General features: G+C 38.3%; 1 protein-coding gene across 2 annotated transcripts in view; it reads left to right on the forward strand.

Moving 5' to 3' along the window:
• IL10RB (interleukin 10 receptor subunit beta) overlaps positions 1 to 14284 on the forward strand; it is a 34081-nt gene extending 19797 nt beyond the window's left edge. For both annotated transcript variants that reach the window (XM_070750351.1, XM_070750352.1), the window contains exons 4-7: positions 418 to 584; positions 1492 to 1654; positions 12298 to 12437; positions 13781 to 14284. In XM_070750351.1, coding sequence (XP_070606452.1) covers positions 418 to 584; positions 1492 to 1654; positions 12298 to 12437; positions 13781 to 13927 — 617 coding nt within the window. In that variant the 3' untranslated portion in view covers positions 13928 to 14284. The remainder of the gene's footprint in view (positions 1 to 417; positions 585 to 1491; positions 1655 to 12297; positions 12438 to 13780) is intronic.
• The last annotated feature ends 260 nt before the right edge of the window (positions 14285 to 14544 follow it).

Genomic DNA, 14544 nt, shown 5'->3' on the forward strand with positions numbered 1-14544 from the left:
CGGTGCCATGAAGGGCTTTATAGGTCATAACCAACACTTTGAATTGTGACCGGAAACTGATCGGCAACCAATGCAGACTGCGGAGTGTTGGTGTGACATGGGCAAATTTAGGAAAGCCCATGATAGCTCTCGCAGCTGCATTCTGCACGATCTGAAGTTTCCGAACACTCTTCAAAGGTAGCCCCATGTAGAGAGCGTTACAGTAGTCGAGCCTTGAGGTGATGAGGGCATGAGTGACTGTGAGCAGTGACTCCCGGTCCAAATAGGGCCGCAACTGGTGCACCAGACGAACTACATTTTAAATTTTTTAATGAATAAATAGGAAAGAAGGCGATTATATATCATGCTGTATATTTGAATGGGTGATAGAAAAGAGTAAAAATAAGTATATTTTTTTGTTTTCTTCAACTCATTTAGCAATAATTATACCTCCTATTGTACGAGTTATACCCACAAAACCTGGAATCTTGGATGTTTATCTCCAAAGCCCTCCTGTTATACTTAGTGATAAGAGATGTCCCTTGAAGGATTTTTATGGTTCGATTGTTTACAAGTTGAACATTTGGATGAATGCTAGTGAACAGGTAATAATGTGCAAGTGGGCTTCTTTGAGAGTTAAATATATCTTCCTATATAATAAATAGAGAAAAACTCTATTTTTAAAAAAATAAACAACAAAAGGTTGATTAAAATTTTGGTTTTAGAAAGTTATAAATAGACCAGGGATCCCTAAACCTGGCAACTTTAAGAGTTGTGGAGTTTAAATCCCAGGATTGTTGGCTGGAGAATTCTGGGAATTGAAGTCCACAAGTCTTAAAGTTGCCAAGCTCGAAGAAATAGACTAAAGGGCCAGATAAATTTGAAAAAATTGGAATTAATTATTTAAAAAATCCCTGTGGGAAAATGTTTTTGTTTTGTTTTGTTTTAAATATGGTAAGACTTCTAAAATTAGACATTAAAGGCAACTACCAGGAATTAGAGATGCAACTAGAGGCAAAGTACATTCAAACTCATAGATTAGAACAAAATACTGGGCAAAACGTTGGATGTTTTTGAACAATTAACAATGGATGTTAATTTTAATAATGTCTGCCTCTGAACAGATAGGTTTTTTTAAAAAAGCTCTACCTAACAAGAGTGACTTGAAAGTGGATTTTAAAATGACAGATTACAAGAATGTCCTGGTACTGTTCTAGCATGTTTTTTCAATGTTTCATCATTGTGACTACAGGGCTACTATATTAACATGAGTTGATATATTTTTGGAAGAGAATTTCTAACCTGGGCACTCTTCAGATGTGTAGAGTCCAAGATACAGAATTCCCTAACCAACATGACCATTGTTGAGAAAGTAGGATTTGATTTAGACTTATAACTGGGTTAGGAAAGGCTGTTGTGAACTCTAGCAATAGAAATGTATGGAGATTGCCAATTGAAAATAAAACTCCTACGATTTGATTATATTGTGATTTTCCGTTTCTTTCCAATTAGGTTACCAATGTGACTACACCATACAATTTCCATATGATATCTGACCTATATCCTGGAATGACATATTGTCTTAAAGCTCAAATATATATTGAAGAATTGAATAAACCTGGAGAGTGGAGTAAAGCCACTTGTACCCAAACAATTAATAGTAATAACATAGTAGGTAAGAGCTCCAACCCCACCAGTTTGTCAAACCTGAAAATTGACATGTGTGTAGCCATTTTACTTAGCTCTATATTACACTTACTTCATCCTTTTTTCTTCTTTTTTTCTCTGCATATGTAAAGGTCTTTTGGGGGGCTTGCCACATTCTTAAGGTTGGGAGGAAGAATTAGATGGTGAGGATTATTTTGGTTAGGTGACATTCTTTCCCGTGGGAACAGAAGCTGTCGCTGTTGAGAGAAGAAGGTGGAGTTAGAAAACACCTGCCAATGTTGATTTTACTCTTATTGGGGAATGTGACCTTTGTGGAATGTTTCTAATTTACAGTATTATGTGGTGTAATTCCAGGTAGTGTCAGATCCGGAATTGCAACAGATTTTCCTAATTTGATGTTTGCCTTAATAAAAGGAAATTTGTTTTGGAAGATGGATTCTGCATGTTTCTTTTTTAAATGGGTTTCATCACTTAGAAACCTGACATTATTCTGGATCTCCAAGAATTGATCCCGAGCCGGGATCACTAGCCAGGGTCCTGAGCTCTAGCTGCTTACCTGGAGTGTTTCAACCAGACAGCAGCAAAGACTCAGAGAAGATGACAGAAAGATGACAACCAGAGGTGCCGAGACACAATTGCCCACTGCGGAGGCCCATGTGAGAAGTTGCCTGTCCAGCATCGGGCTCCACAGCAGATCCCCTCAGAGATGCTTTGAGTGACCGCTATCATGGAGGACATTGCATGCCAGATGGGAGCCCACCTGAAATCCTCAGTCAAATGGTCCGCAAGCTAATGGAGAGGGACCTGCTTAGTCAAGTAACCCTTCTGGACCCATTCATCGATCACCCATTAACTGCATACTGAGAATCCCAAGCCATGATCTTGGAGTGGAGAGCAGCCACTGGACCCATAGGACTCCATCGTGGAGCTCAACAAGCCAGCTGGATGGCAATACTAAATGGCGATGTGTAACCAGACCTTTGAGGAACTGCCTGACCAGTTAGAGCAGCTCATCGGGTGTGAAGTCCGCAAGAGAAGCAAATAACCCCTAGGAAAAACTGAGGAACATGCTCTTCCAGCCCGTCAAACTTTGGCCTCACCCAGCTGTTGGGAGAATTATTTCCCTCAAGAAGAGGGCAATCTACAGGCCACAAAAATTTAGAAGGCTTAAAAACGCCAAGAAAATTGTCTCCAAAACAAGTTAGATGGATGTGATACTTCAAAAGATTCAACTTTCAATTGAAGTGTCTCCTGGGGGGAAAAAACCTATTAGCAGGTGCACTATCAAGGAAACCCCAATTTAATAGCAAGCGAGAAGAAGCGATCCACCAATAATTCCACCTTCCTCCAGGAGGCAGGCCAGGTAATCACTCAGACACAAGCCCGCCAACCAGAGATAAAAGACAAATCAGAAATGACCAAAAAATTACAAAACAAGCTGACCACAGACACTTGATATCAGGAATCTAAAAACCTGTTACCAGCTAGGGATGGCGTAGTGTGGAAAGGGTCCAAGTTATAGGTCCCCAAAAACTTACATCTTCATGTACTCCAGAAAAGCCATGATTCAAAACAGGGAGGACACTTTGGTTATTTAAAAACTCTGCACATGGCCAGGAGACAATTTTGGTGGCCAAAAATGAAGTGCGACATTGAGGACTATGTAAAAAGTTGTGCCACTGGTGCCACCCTGAAGACCAGACTGGGAAGGCCTCCGGACTCTTGCAAACTGTGCCAGACCCTTCACGACCCTGTGAAGAAATGGGGGAATATGGTCAATTGGACAGTAGTGGATTTATTGTCCAAAAAAGCTCATTTTATTGCATGTTCAGGACTGCCATCAGTCAGGAAATCATCCAAGATGGGTTTTTTTAAATAAATTTTTATTGATTTTTAAAAGTTTACATAAAACAAACATATAACAGTGCACAGTGCATGTGCCCATCACCTAACAACAACACACACCCCATCACCCCCACCACCCATACAAGAGGATTCAAAAAATTTTTTAATTGTTTATCTATTATTCCTTGGCTCTATCTTGATCAAGTATTACTAAAAGAGTGGTTGCAATTTATTTTTCATATTTACATCACAGATTCTACTTAACATATAGTCTTTTACCTTGTTCCATCGCACCATCAGCTTCTCCAATTTATTCTTATCAAAATTATTTAATCTTATTTCCATAATTTCAAAATGTATGTGGTCCACCATATACCAGTACCAATTTTGTAGTGTCCATTTTGTAGAATCTTTCCATCCTAATACCATCACCGCTTGAGCACTTTCCAGTGCTGCGGTTTTAATTTCCTTAAATTCTCCTAGTTCTCTATATTTGATTAAAATTGCTATTTCTTTTGTAATAATCCAGTTAATGTTTAACATTTTATTAATTTCATTCTGGACTACATTCCAGAATTTCTGAATTTCTGCACACTCCCAGATCATATGCATAAAAATTCCTTTTTTCTGGCATCCGTGCCAACATATGCCCTTCTCTTTCCCCTGGAAGTGTGCAATTTGTACAGGTGTATAGTACCATTTATGTAAGATTTTTCTTCTCATCTCTCTAACTCTCGTATTTTTAATCTTGTATATATTTTCTATTATTTCTTTCATTTCTCTTTCATCTATTTGTAAATCATCCTGCCAACATCTTGTTAAACTTTTTGTTACTTCTTCTTCCATTTGCAATAGCATTCTATATATACTACCGGCTTGTGCTTTACTTTCATTTATATTTTCACTTATTATTTTTTCTACACTATTTTCTTCCCATAAGAAGGCTTCTTTATTCTCACTTTTGTTTAAGTATGTACATATTGCATTAATCTGCAACCATTTCTGTTTACCAATCCACCATTCAAATCTAGTTCTACTAACTCTTCCATCTTTCTCATATAATTGCTCAATTCTCGTTATTCCTTTACTATTTAATATTTTAATAATTCTACTTAGATTAACGTCATCCCCTATATTCAATACATGTAACGTTGATAGCCTGGATACCTTTATTCCACTTGTCCTCTGCCATTTAAGCCATATTTCTAAACATGCTTTAAAAGGATCACTTAAGGTACTGGTTTCAATTCTACTCCAATTTTTAAATAATAGTTCTTTATTATTTATATTATTAATTTCTTTTTCTATTCGTACCCATTTCTTTCCCCCCCATAACTGTAGCTCCATTAACCTTTCCATTTGAAATGCATTTCTATATAATACTAGACATGGGCTGCCCCACCCCCAATCTTTCTCTTGTGCAATCTGCCAATGTTTCCTTATTCTGGGTTTTTTATCTCCTTCAATCCAAAAATTTAGTCTGTTATCCCATTCTCTTAATTTTGCCTCAGGAAAACTACCAGGTAGAACCTGAAACAAATACATCATTTTTGGTATTATCATCATCTTAAGAGCCCTAATCTTAGCCATTCTTCCTAACTTTTTACCCTTCCAATTTTTAATCTGCTTCTGGATTTTTTTCCATATTAGGTTATAATTGGCCGTTGCTATTTTTATTGGATTCTTGAATAACCAAATTCCCAAATATTTCATTTTTTTACAACCTAGTTTCAGTCTTGAAGTTTTTTGAATCTCGATTTGCTCTTTAGGGCCTGTATTTAAACATATTATCTCTGATTTGTCTATATTAACCTTCAGTCCAGATTGATATTTAAATTCCTGAAGTAGTATCATTATTCTTTTCATCATTTCAATTGGGGTTTCAGACATCACTATAGCATCATCTGCAAATAAGTTTAATTTCAATTCCAATTCCCCTATTTGATAGCCTCTCCATTCCTTATCATTTCTAATTTTGTTTGCTAGGGTCTCAATTGCTAATGCAAATAACATTGGGGATAGTGGGCAACCCTGCTTAGTTCCATTTTGAATTTTAACCATTTCTGTTCTAATACCATTTTCTCTAATTTGAGCCACATTATCCTTATATATTGTTTCTATAACTCTACAAAATATGTTTCCCATATTTAAATCTTTACATAATTGAAATAGGTAGTCATGGTTAACTTTATCAAAAGCCTTATAGACATCTAATTTTAAAATGCATAATTTTCTTTTGGTACTGGTAGCATGGTGTAAAACATTGACCACGTTTCTTATTGGTTCATAAATTTTCCTTCCTTTCACAAATCCATATTGATCTTCTCCAATTATTTTTGGTAATATATTCTCCACCCTATTTGCCAATATTTTCATAAATATCTTATAATCTTGATTTAATAGGCTAATGGGGCGATAAGAACTCGGATCCATAAAATCACGATCTGGTTTTGGAACCGTTATAATTTCTGACATTTTCCACGTCTTTGGAGTTTCAAAAGTCTCCAATACATTATTGAACAATTTCTCCATATGCGGTAATAATTCATTCATATACAGTTTATAATATTCAGCAGTAAAACCATCTGGACCTGGAGCTTTGGCCGGTTTCAATCCCTTAATAACTCTAGATATCTCCTCACTTGTAATTTTTGCATTTAACATTTGGGCATCTTCTTCCTCTAATTTCTTTTTAACCTCTGAAGTTTGCGAAACAACATACTCTTTTTTATATAATTCCCCATAGAAATCTCTCATTATTTTTTCCATTTCTACATTACTACGTTTTATTACACCATCCTTATCTTTTAAAGCAGAGATGTAAGATTTCTCTTTTCTTTTTTTCAAATTATGTACCATTTGCTTCATTGATTTGTGACTCCAACCTCTAATTCTATGTTTCATAATCATATTCATTTTATTCCATCTTTCTTCATCAAGTAATTGCAATTTCTTTTTCTTAAATGATAATAATAAATTCCATTCTCTATTTCTTGTAATTTTTAAAGTTTCTTGGATTAAATCTATTTCTTTTAATAAATTATTCCTCTTAACATCCCAGGATTTCCTAATAAAAGCTTCAGTACTAATGCAGTTGCCCCTCATTACTGCTTTATGTGTATCCCAAACTATTGTTTGTTTAACCTCACCTGTTGCATTAATACAAAAGAATCCATTAAGTTCCCTTTGTAATTTAATTCTACTCTCCTCATTTGCTGAGACAATGGGGTTATACCTCCAAATTCTTTGTTTACTACAAACCTCTATCTCTATCACAGCTAACAGAGGAGCATGGTCTAATAGCCAAATAGTTTTTACTTCCGCTTTCTTAAACTTTACCTTATCTGTTTTGTTAATTAACATATAGTCTATACAGCTAAATTTATTATGTCTTGCAGAATAGAAAGTATCTCTATTAACCACGTTTTCATGAAGATCCATCATATTGAGTTTATTTAGATGTAATTTTTTCTTATCCCCCTTCCCTGCTGTTAATTCCAGATTAAAGTCTCCTGCTAAAATCACAATACCTTCCGCAAATTCATCTAGTTTCCGTTTTACATTTATTATAAATTGTTTTGCATTTACATTGGGAGCATAAATTACCGCTAAGGTTACTAGTTTGTTACTTATTTTCCCCTTAATAAATAGCATTCTGCCATCTTTGTCCCTTTTAATATTACTTAACTGAAAATGCACTCTTCGGTGCAACAAGATGGCAACTCCTTTTGCCTTATTCGTTGCTCTCGACTCATAAACTTCCTGCCACTCTGCATTTGTGACTAATCTGTCTGTTTTTTCCCTTCCCTTATGAGTTTCAGATAAAAATAAAACATCTGGCTTACTGTCCTTTGCCAGCTTCATGATTCTATAACGTTTTTTCTGTGATGAGAGACCATTTACATTCAGCGATAATAATCCTATATCACCCATTTACATAATTTAAATACATTTCCCCTTCCAACAAAACAGAGCCTACCGGAAAAATATTTTTTCATTACAATGAATCCCCACCCTGGTGCCCCTATCCTGGCCTCCCCCCCCAGGGGGAGGCAACGAAAAAAACTTATGTTACTAAGAGGCACTCCTGGATCTGCGTTCCCTCAGAAAGTCCCCCCCTTCTTCCTCATTTTACAACATAATAAAAGATTCCCCCCTCCTTCCCTCCTCTCCCCCTGTTAACTAATGAGAACAACCAAACAAGAAGTACATAAAAAAGAATAATTGGTTGAAAAACTTGATACCATATTAGCAAGTCAACTCAGTTCAGTTTATTATTTTTTCTTCTGTCGAGTAACCCTTGGCTCGTCTTTCTTCTCTGCCTGGAGTGAGGCCAGTTCTCTTTGAAGTGCTGCAATCTTTTCTCCCTTACTTTGCCCTACATCACGGAACAGTTGGAGAAACAATTCTTCTTCTGCTGCATCTGGTCGATCCACCGATGATTGACTCTGGGTTGCTCCCTCCGGATTTAACCCCAATTGAAAAAGCAGCTTTCTTCCCTCTTCTAACGATCTCGCCTGGAAAACCTTGGAATCTTTAAACACAATTATTGTAGCAGGATAGCACCACGAAAATCTGATCCCATTTTCATAAAGTTGGGAGGATACTTCTCTCATCTGGCTTCTCATCTTAAGGGTTTCAGCAGACAAATCTTTTAAAACGCGTATTGGAGAAGCTTTGTAACGTAAGTTTAAAATCTGTTTCAACTCTTTAAATATTTCTGCAGCTCTCCTCTCTGAAACAAATCTTACAACAATGTCCTTTGAGTCCCCACGCTTGCAGGATCCAAAAGCCCAATGCGCTCTTTCGAATTCTTGCAACTCACATTTAACTTTGTTCTCGATGAGCCACTGAAGGATTTCTTGAACAAGTTGTTTGCTCTCCGCAAAATCTTTGGGGAAACCTCTCAAACGAAGATTAGATCGGCGCTGTCTGTCTTCCAGATTTATGATGCGAAGTTCCTGGCGAGATTTTCCCACCTCCAGTTTCCCAATTCTTTGATCTTGTGCTTTGGATTGTTCTTTCAATTCTGTCATTCCAGTTCCCAATGCAGATAAATCTTTTTTCATTTCTTGGAGCAGTTTCCCCATGTCAGCAAAGCCTTTAAGTAGCGAATCCATCTTTCCCTCCAACTCCTCGGTAGACGCCATCTTCTCTTTGTTCTCGCTTCTTCACACACACGTTAAAAACAGTCACTTGCTTCAACTTTTAACTCCTTCTAATAAAGTTTTTCCACAGCTTGTTCAGTTCGCTCTCCTCTCAATCCACTTTCACCAAGCTAGAGAGGTTGTTGAGGGTTAACTTTTACTTTTACTTTTCCACATCTGGGAGCCTTCTTTCGGAGCGTTCAGCTATAACAACGCATGCACAGATCATCCATCCAATCCAAGATGTTTGTTAAACATATCTAGTGATTACATGGAGTACCTACCAGGATAATTTCAGATAGAGGAGCTCAGTTCAGCGCCAAATTCTGGATGGAATTTATTAAAGCTACTTGGTCATCTCAAGGGTTGAGTCAGCTTTCCATCCAAGCACAAATGGATCGGCAGAACACGCGAATGCAATGACTGGTCAATATTTAAGATGTTATGTAAATTATCAGCAGTCAAACTGGGCTGATTTATTACCTTTTCCTGAGGTTGCTTATAATAATGCTGTACACAGTAGCACAGGGTTAACCCCTTTCCAGATTAATACTGGAATGGAATTCGTCCCCCTGCTTGAATTGCCAAGAGACACCCCCCCCATCCCTCCATGTCAGTAAATGAATGAATGGACTCCTTAAAAGAATCATGAGAAAACACTAAGAAGGCCTTGAGTGAAGCTGCAGAAATTCACAAAAAGCAAGCTGACATTGTTCGCGGCAACCTCATTTCAAAGTTTATCTGTCAACTAAATACTTAAATCCTCAGAGGGTCGGGCAGTTCAAAGGACGAGGAGATCTGGCCGAGCAGAAGCAAAGGAGGACTGGCAGATCCATCTGCCGCCTGGGATTCCAGATCCCTCCAACTGGGGGGGGGGACACCCCAGAGAAGCCCCAGGACCCCCAAGTGGGCTTTTCACAGGGCCTGAAGGTGGAGCGGAGCGAAAGCAGAGCTCATCCTGGGCCTGTGGTGGAAGGCAAGAGCCTGCTCATCTCTGGGAAGGGCCAATGGATAGAGGGATCAGTGGAGATCCTAATGTTAGAAAAATCAATGGGGGAGAGAAGCAAGGCTAATGAATGGGAATCAGTAGATTCTAACATTGGAACCCACATTGCATAACTGACATTGACACAATTGAGAGAGTCCAGAAATACTCCAGAAGAAGAGTCCTTCACTCCTCCTCTCAAAACAAACTACCGTACTCCTCCAGACTTCAAATACTACGGCTAGACAATCTACAACTACATCACCTCCAAACTGATTTAACTGTGGTTCATAAGACCATACACCATAACGTTCTTCCTGTTAGTGACTACTTCACCTTCAACAACAGCAACACAAGAGCACATAATAAATACAAACTTGACTGCAGAAGATATGACTTCAGCAACCAAGTGGTCAATGCCTGGAACTCACTACCTGATTCTGTTATTTCTTCTTCCCCTAACCCTAAAATCTTCAACCTTAAATTATCTACTGTTGACCTCTCCCCTTTTCTAAGAGGTATGGTAAGGGGCATGCATAAGCGCACTATTGTGCCTACCGTCCCTGTCCTTCTGTCCTATTATCCTTTTAAATCTGCAGTTGCCTTCTAGAAAACTGAGTCCAAAATTCTTAGGGCCTTTCCAAATAATCAAATAACTCTGTAAGTGATTATTTCCAAATAATCAATAACTCTGTAAGTTATATTCCTTAGCTTGTTAGGGAAAGCACATCCGGTTTTTTACAGTAGATTGTTAAAGCCATTTGTTACTCCATCATTGCAGCCAGCAGACCTCACGGCTCCAACACCTTTAATCATTGCTGACCATAAGCATTATGGACCTGCACAAGCGTGGGCATGCATGAACATCAATGAAGGGTTGCTCATCTTCGGTGCTACTGGTGCCCTCTCTGAGACCGGCTCGAGCTCGCGCACGCATAGGTGTGAGATTCGGCTTCTGCACATGCGCCGCAAGTGAAATCATATGTGAGGTCACTTGCGCGCACATGATTCCGCCTATTTTTGGCGATTTCAAAAAACTACCGAAAATAGGTGAAATGTCACACGCACAAGCAACCTCATGCAAGATTTCACTTGTGGTGCATGTGCAGAAGCCGAATCTTGCACCTATGCGTGCGCGCATGTGTTTCTGGCGCATGTGCAGTAATGAGCAGCCAAAAATTTTATTGCCACACTGTGGGTGTGGCTTATTTTGTGGGTGTGACATGATGGTCATGTGACTGGGTAGGAGTGGCTTGCCATCTGTGTGACCAGGTGGGAGTGGCTTGAATGATCATCATTGTTCAAGTGAACTGTTAAGTCCTCGACTTACAACCTCACCAGTGTCGCTCTCTGGGGTGACAATTTGCTTCACGTTTCCTGCGCTCTCCTTCCTGGGTCACTCCCTGTCTTAGGCTGGGTAGCTAGGCGAACAGGTGCCAATCATCTGTTGAGAAGAGAGGAGGGAGGAAATGGACCCCCTGCAACTCCTGCCGGTGCTGGTCTCCCTGCCGCTTTCTGAGGAGGTGGAGGAGGATGGGAGTGGGGGATGGTCAGTTGGAGCTGGGCACACAGCTTCCTTTATGTTGTGAGGCGCCACGAGTCCTCGGAGAGGGGCGGCATACAAATCCAATGAATAAATAAATAAATTTCCACTGGTGGAACTGTGTTCCACCCCATCCTGCCTGCTGCCCACCCCTGGGCACGTGTGCACGCGTCGGGGACAGGCAGCTGCGTGTGCATTGCGATTTTTGCTATCACACTACCGAGTGGCCCTGTACCACGTACAGCCCGCCGGGTGCAGCTTATCACCGAGAGACATGCGCAAGTATGAGCATATGCAGACCAGCCGCCAGAGTGGCAAGAGGTAAGATCTTTTTCTTTCATGAACTTCTGTTTCATTGTTTGTCGTGAAACACAAGATCATCAAAGAAACTTAAGAGCCGGGGTGGTGCAGTAGTTAGAGTGCAGCACTGCAGGCTACTTCACCTAACTGTTAGCTGTAGTTCAGCAGTTCAAATCTCACCACTGGCTCAAGGTTGACTCAGCCTTCCATCCTTCCGAGGTGGGTAAAACGAAGACCCAGATGGTTTGGGGGCAATATGCTGATTCTGTAAACCATTTAGAGAGGGCTGTAAAAGCACAATGGAGCGGTATTTAAGTCTAAATGCTATTGCTAAACTCCACGGAGATCTGACCTGGGCTGACGGTGCATGTGCCAAGAGAGAGGATATATAAACTGATTGCAATATGAGATCTGCATTTTGTCTCTGGTGCGGTACATTTTCTTATTTTATTGTCTTTTTCAATTATTTCCTTTAAATCTTGTTAGTGCTCGGAGTCATTAATTGAGTGGGCTACCACATAAACTGAACCAATAAATTAACCCATTGCAAAGGTATCCTTTGGAAACCTTCAGCTGTCTTGAGTGTTCTGTGTTGAGTGTTTTGAAACCTAAATTATAACATTAAATAAACTTTTAAATCTTGGGTTTTGCAATAGGCCAAAGCCAGCAGGCAACCTGCTGTTGTTTCTTCTCTGCTGCTAACATTAGATATAATGCTGTCAGTTATAATTTTGACACTAAAGATATTATTAGATTTCAAGATAACGTGCATCATGTGTTCCACAATAAATAAATAGAACAATTTTGGTGTTTTTTTCCCTTCCTTGCAGGGATAGGTCCATTAACCGTGCTGGTTGTTTTCCTAACAGTATTGGCATTCATTTTTTCCTGCATTTGCATTGGTTGTATTTGTTACCGGAGCAAAGATTCCTTTTTCCTTCCATATTCTTTGCCACAACATTTCATTCAGGTTTGTATATTCCTCCCCGTGTGTCTATGCCTGTGTTTGTGTAAAAATAATTTACCAAACAGAATGTGATGCGTACTGAAGCAGAATCGCCCATGAATGTTATTCTGAAATGTCACAGTTAATAAACCTTCAGTAAAGAACTCTGCTTTCATGGTCAAAGATAGAGACAACGGTGCTTCTCAAACTTGGCAACTTTAATTTGTGTGAACTTCAATTTCCAAAATTCCCAGCCAGACTGCTTTTTAAGAATTTAGCTATGTTGACTGAGGTACAGTATTCTGGAAGCTGATACTACACATCTTAAAATTTGTGTGCTGCTGTAGAGAGCTACAGAATGCAGCCAAAAACACTAATATTACTGCAACAGATGTAGCTGCATCTTTGGGTTAGTGGGAAACCTTCTAGGACAGCTAAAACAGTGGGCGTTAATTGGGTATAAATTGTTGTTTTTTAATAAAGATCCTGATTTGTATTGTCAGCTAAGTGTTCTCACAAATCTTCACTTGAGATTGCTTTGGGAAGAGTTCTACCATATAAGATTCTGGAGACGTTTTTGTGACCTGGAAAAATAGCTGATTTTTGCCATAGCCGATGAAGAGTATGCTTGCTTTTCTTTCCACTGAGAAGTACAACTCAAAACAGAGAAGCACTAATATACTTCCTGATTTCAACTTCCTGCATAATATTAACCATTAGTGCAGACTTTCTCAACCAGGATTATGAATGGTCCTTAAAGGTTCCTTGAGAGATTGTGTTGGGGGAAAATGAACATGATTTTTTTACTTCATAAATTGCCAATGCTAGCATTTTCAGCGATGGGAATTTTTACATACCCTTTCTCAGCTTCAGACCTACCACTTCACTGTCACCGTCATTGTAAATGCAAATGTAAAATGTGAATTGTATAGGTTAGAAGTGTATTGTGTTGCAAAATCTTCATATTTTTTACAATTTTTATGCAGGGGTTGCTTGTGATCTCAAAATTATCTCAAGGGTTCCTTCACAAGAAAAAGGAAAAAGCTGCATTTGAGGCTGCACTGAGTTCCTTTTTTTGTGGATGAGCAATTATCATTTATTTGCCTTGCTTGGCAAGATCCATGATAATGCAATTTGACATATTTTGCAAGTGTACTGACATTTAATAAAAGAGTGTGGTTGTGCAATTAATGTCTGATAGATAATTTTTAATTATAAGTGATTTTTTTTAAAAAAATCTTAAATTATTGGACTCTATCTGGCTGAATCCTCTGGGATGGGACTTCGGGGGGGGGGGCATTCTGATTTTAAAAGTTTGTCAAAAGGGGATGGCTATTTCTAATCTGTTTCTTTGTCTTCATCCACAGTTTGTAAAGCATCCTTATCATGATTCACAATTTTTTGAAACCCAGGGAGAGGATCATGTCTATGATACACTTACTGTTCTTTCAGAGATGTCAAAAGAGTGTAATATTGAATCGGAAAATAAAATGAGCAATATAAAACTGCAATAATCTCAAGAAGACATTATTAGACCTAAAGAAATTTCAAGTTGTATAACTTTGCTTCATATTTGAAACTTGGGAACAATGTACTGTACTTTAAGGAACTTATTGAAATTTACAAAATGACGCTTAACACTTTGCACATTATCAAGTGATTGGTAGAGGAGGTTTTTTACTTGATAAAAATTTTATATGATTTTTGTACTTTGGAAATTTATTTATACTATAGCTTTAATTTTAGAATAAAATGTAATTAATAAACAAGTTCAAGTTATGAAAATATTCTGAATATACTGTACTTTATTCAGTAGTATTTGCTCTATTATCTTGAAGAGCATTTAACAAAAATAAAAGTATTCTTCTAGATTTTTGTTTGTATTTTAATTATGTTTTGTTTCATTCAGAGAGAGAGTGTGCGTCTGATAGACAGACAGAGATCGTGATAACTCAGGAAAACAAATTTCTACCCATAAACCTAGCATAATGAAAAACCTTCCATAACTACTACCTTTCATCAGTGTCATAATATTTTCTTTACTTTATACTTTAACCTCTCATTTTCTTTAAAACCTCTTCCCTATATTCATAAACATATGTTTAACACTTCAGAAAATTAATAAATTTAT

The sequence above is a fragment of the Erythrolamprus reginae genome, chromosome 4 (genome assembly GCF_031021105.1).
Source record: "Erythrolamprus reginae isolate rEryReg1 chromosome 4, rEryReg1.hap1, whole genome shotgun sequence".
NCBI classification, from domain to species: Eukaryota; Metazoa; Chordata; class Lepidosauria; order Squamata; family Dipsadidae; genus Erythrolamprus; species Erythrolamprus reginae.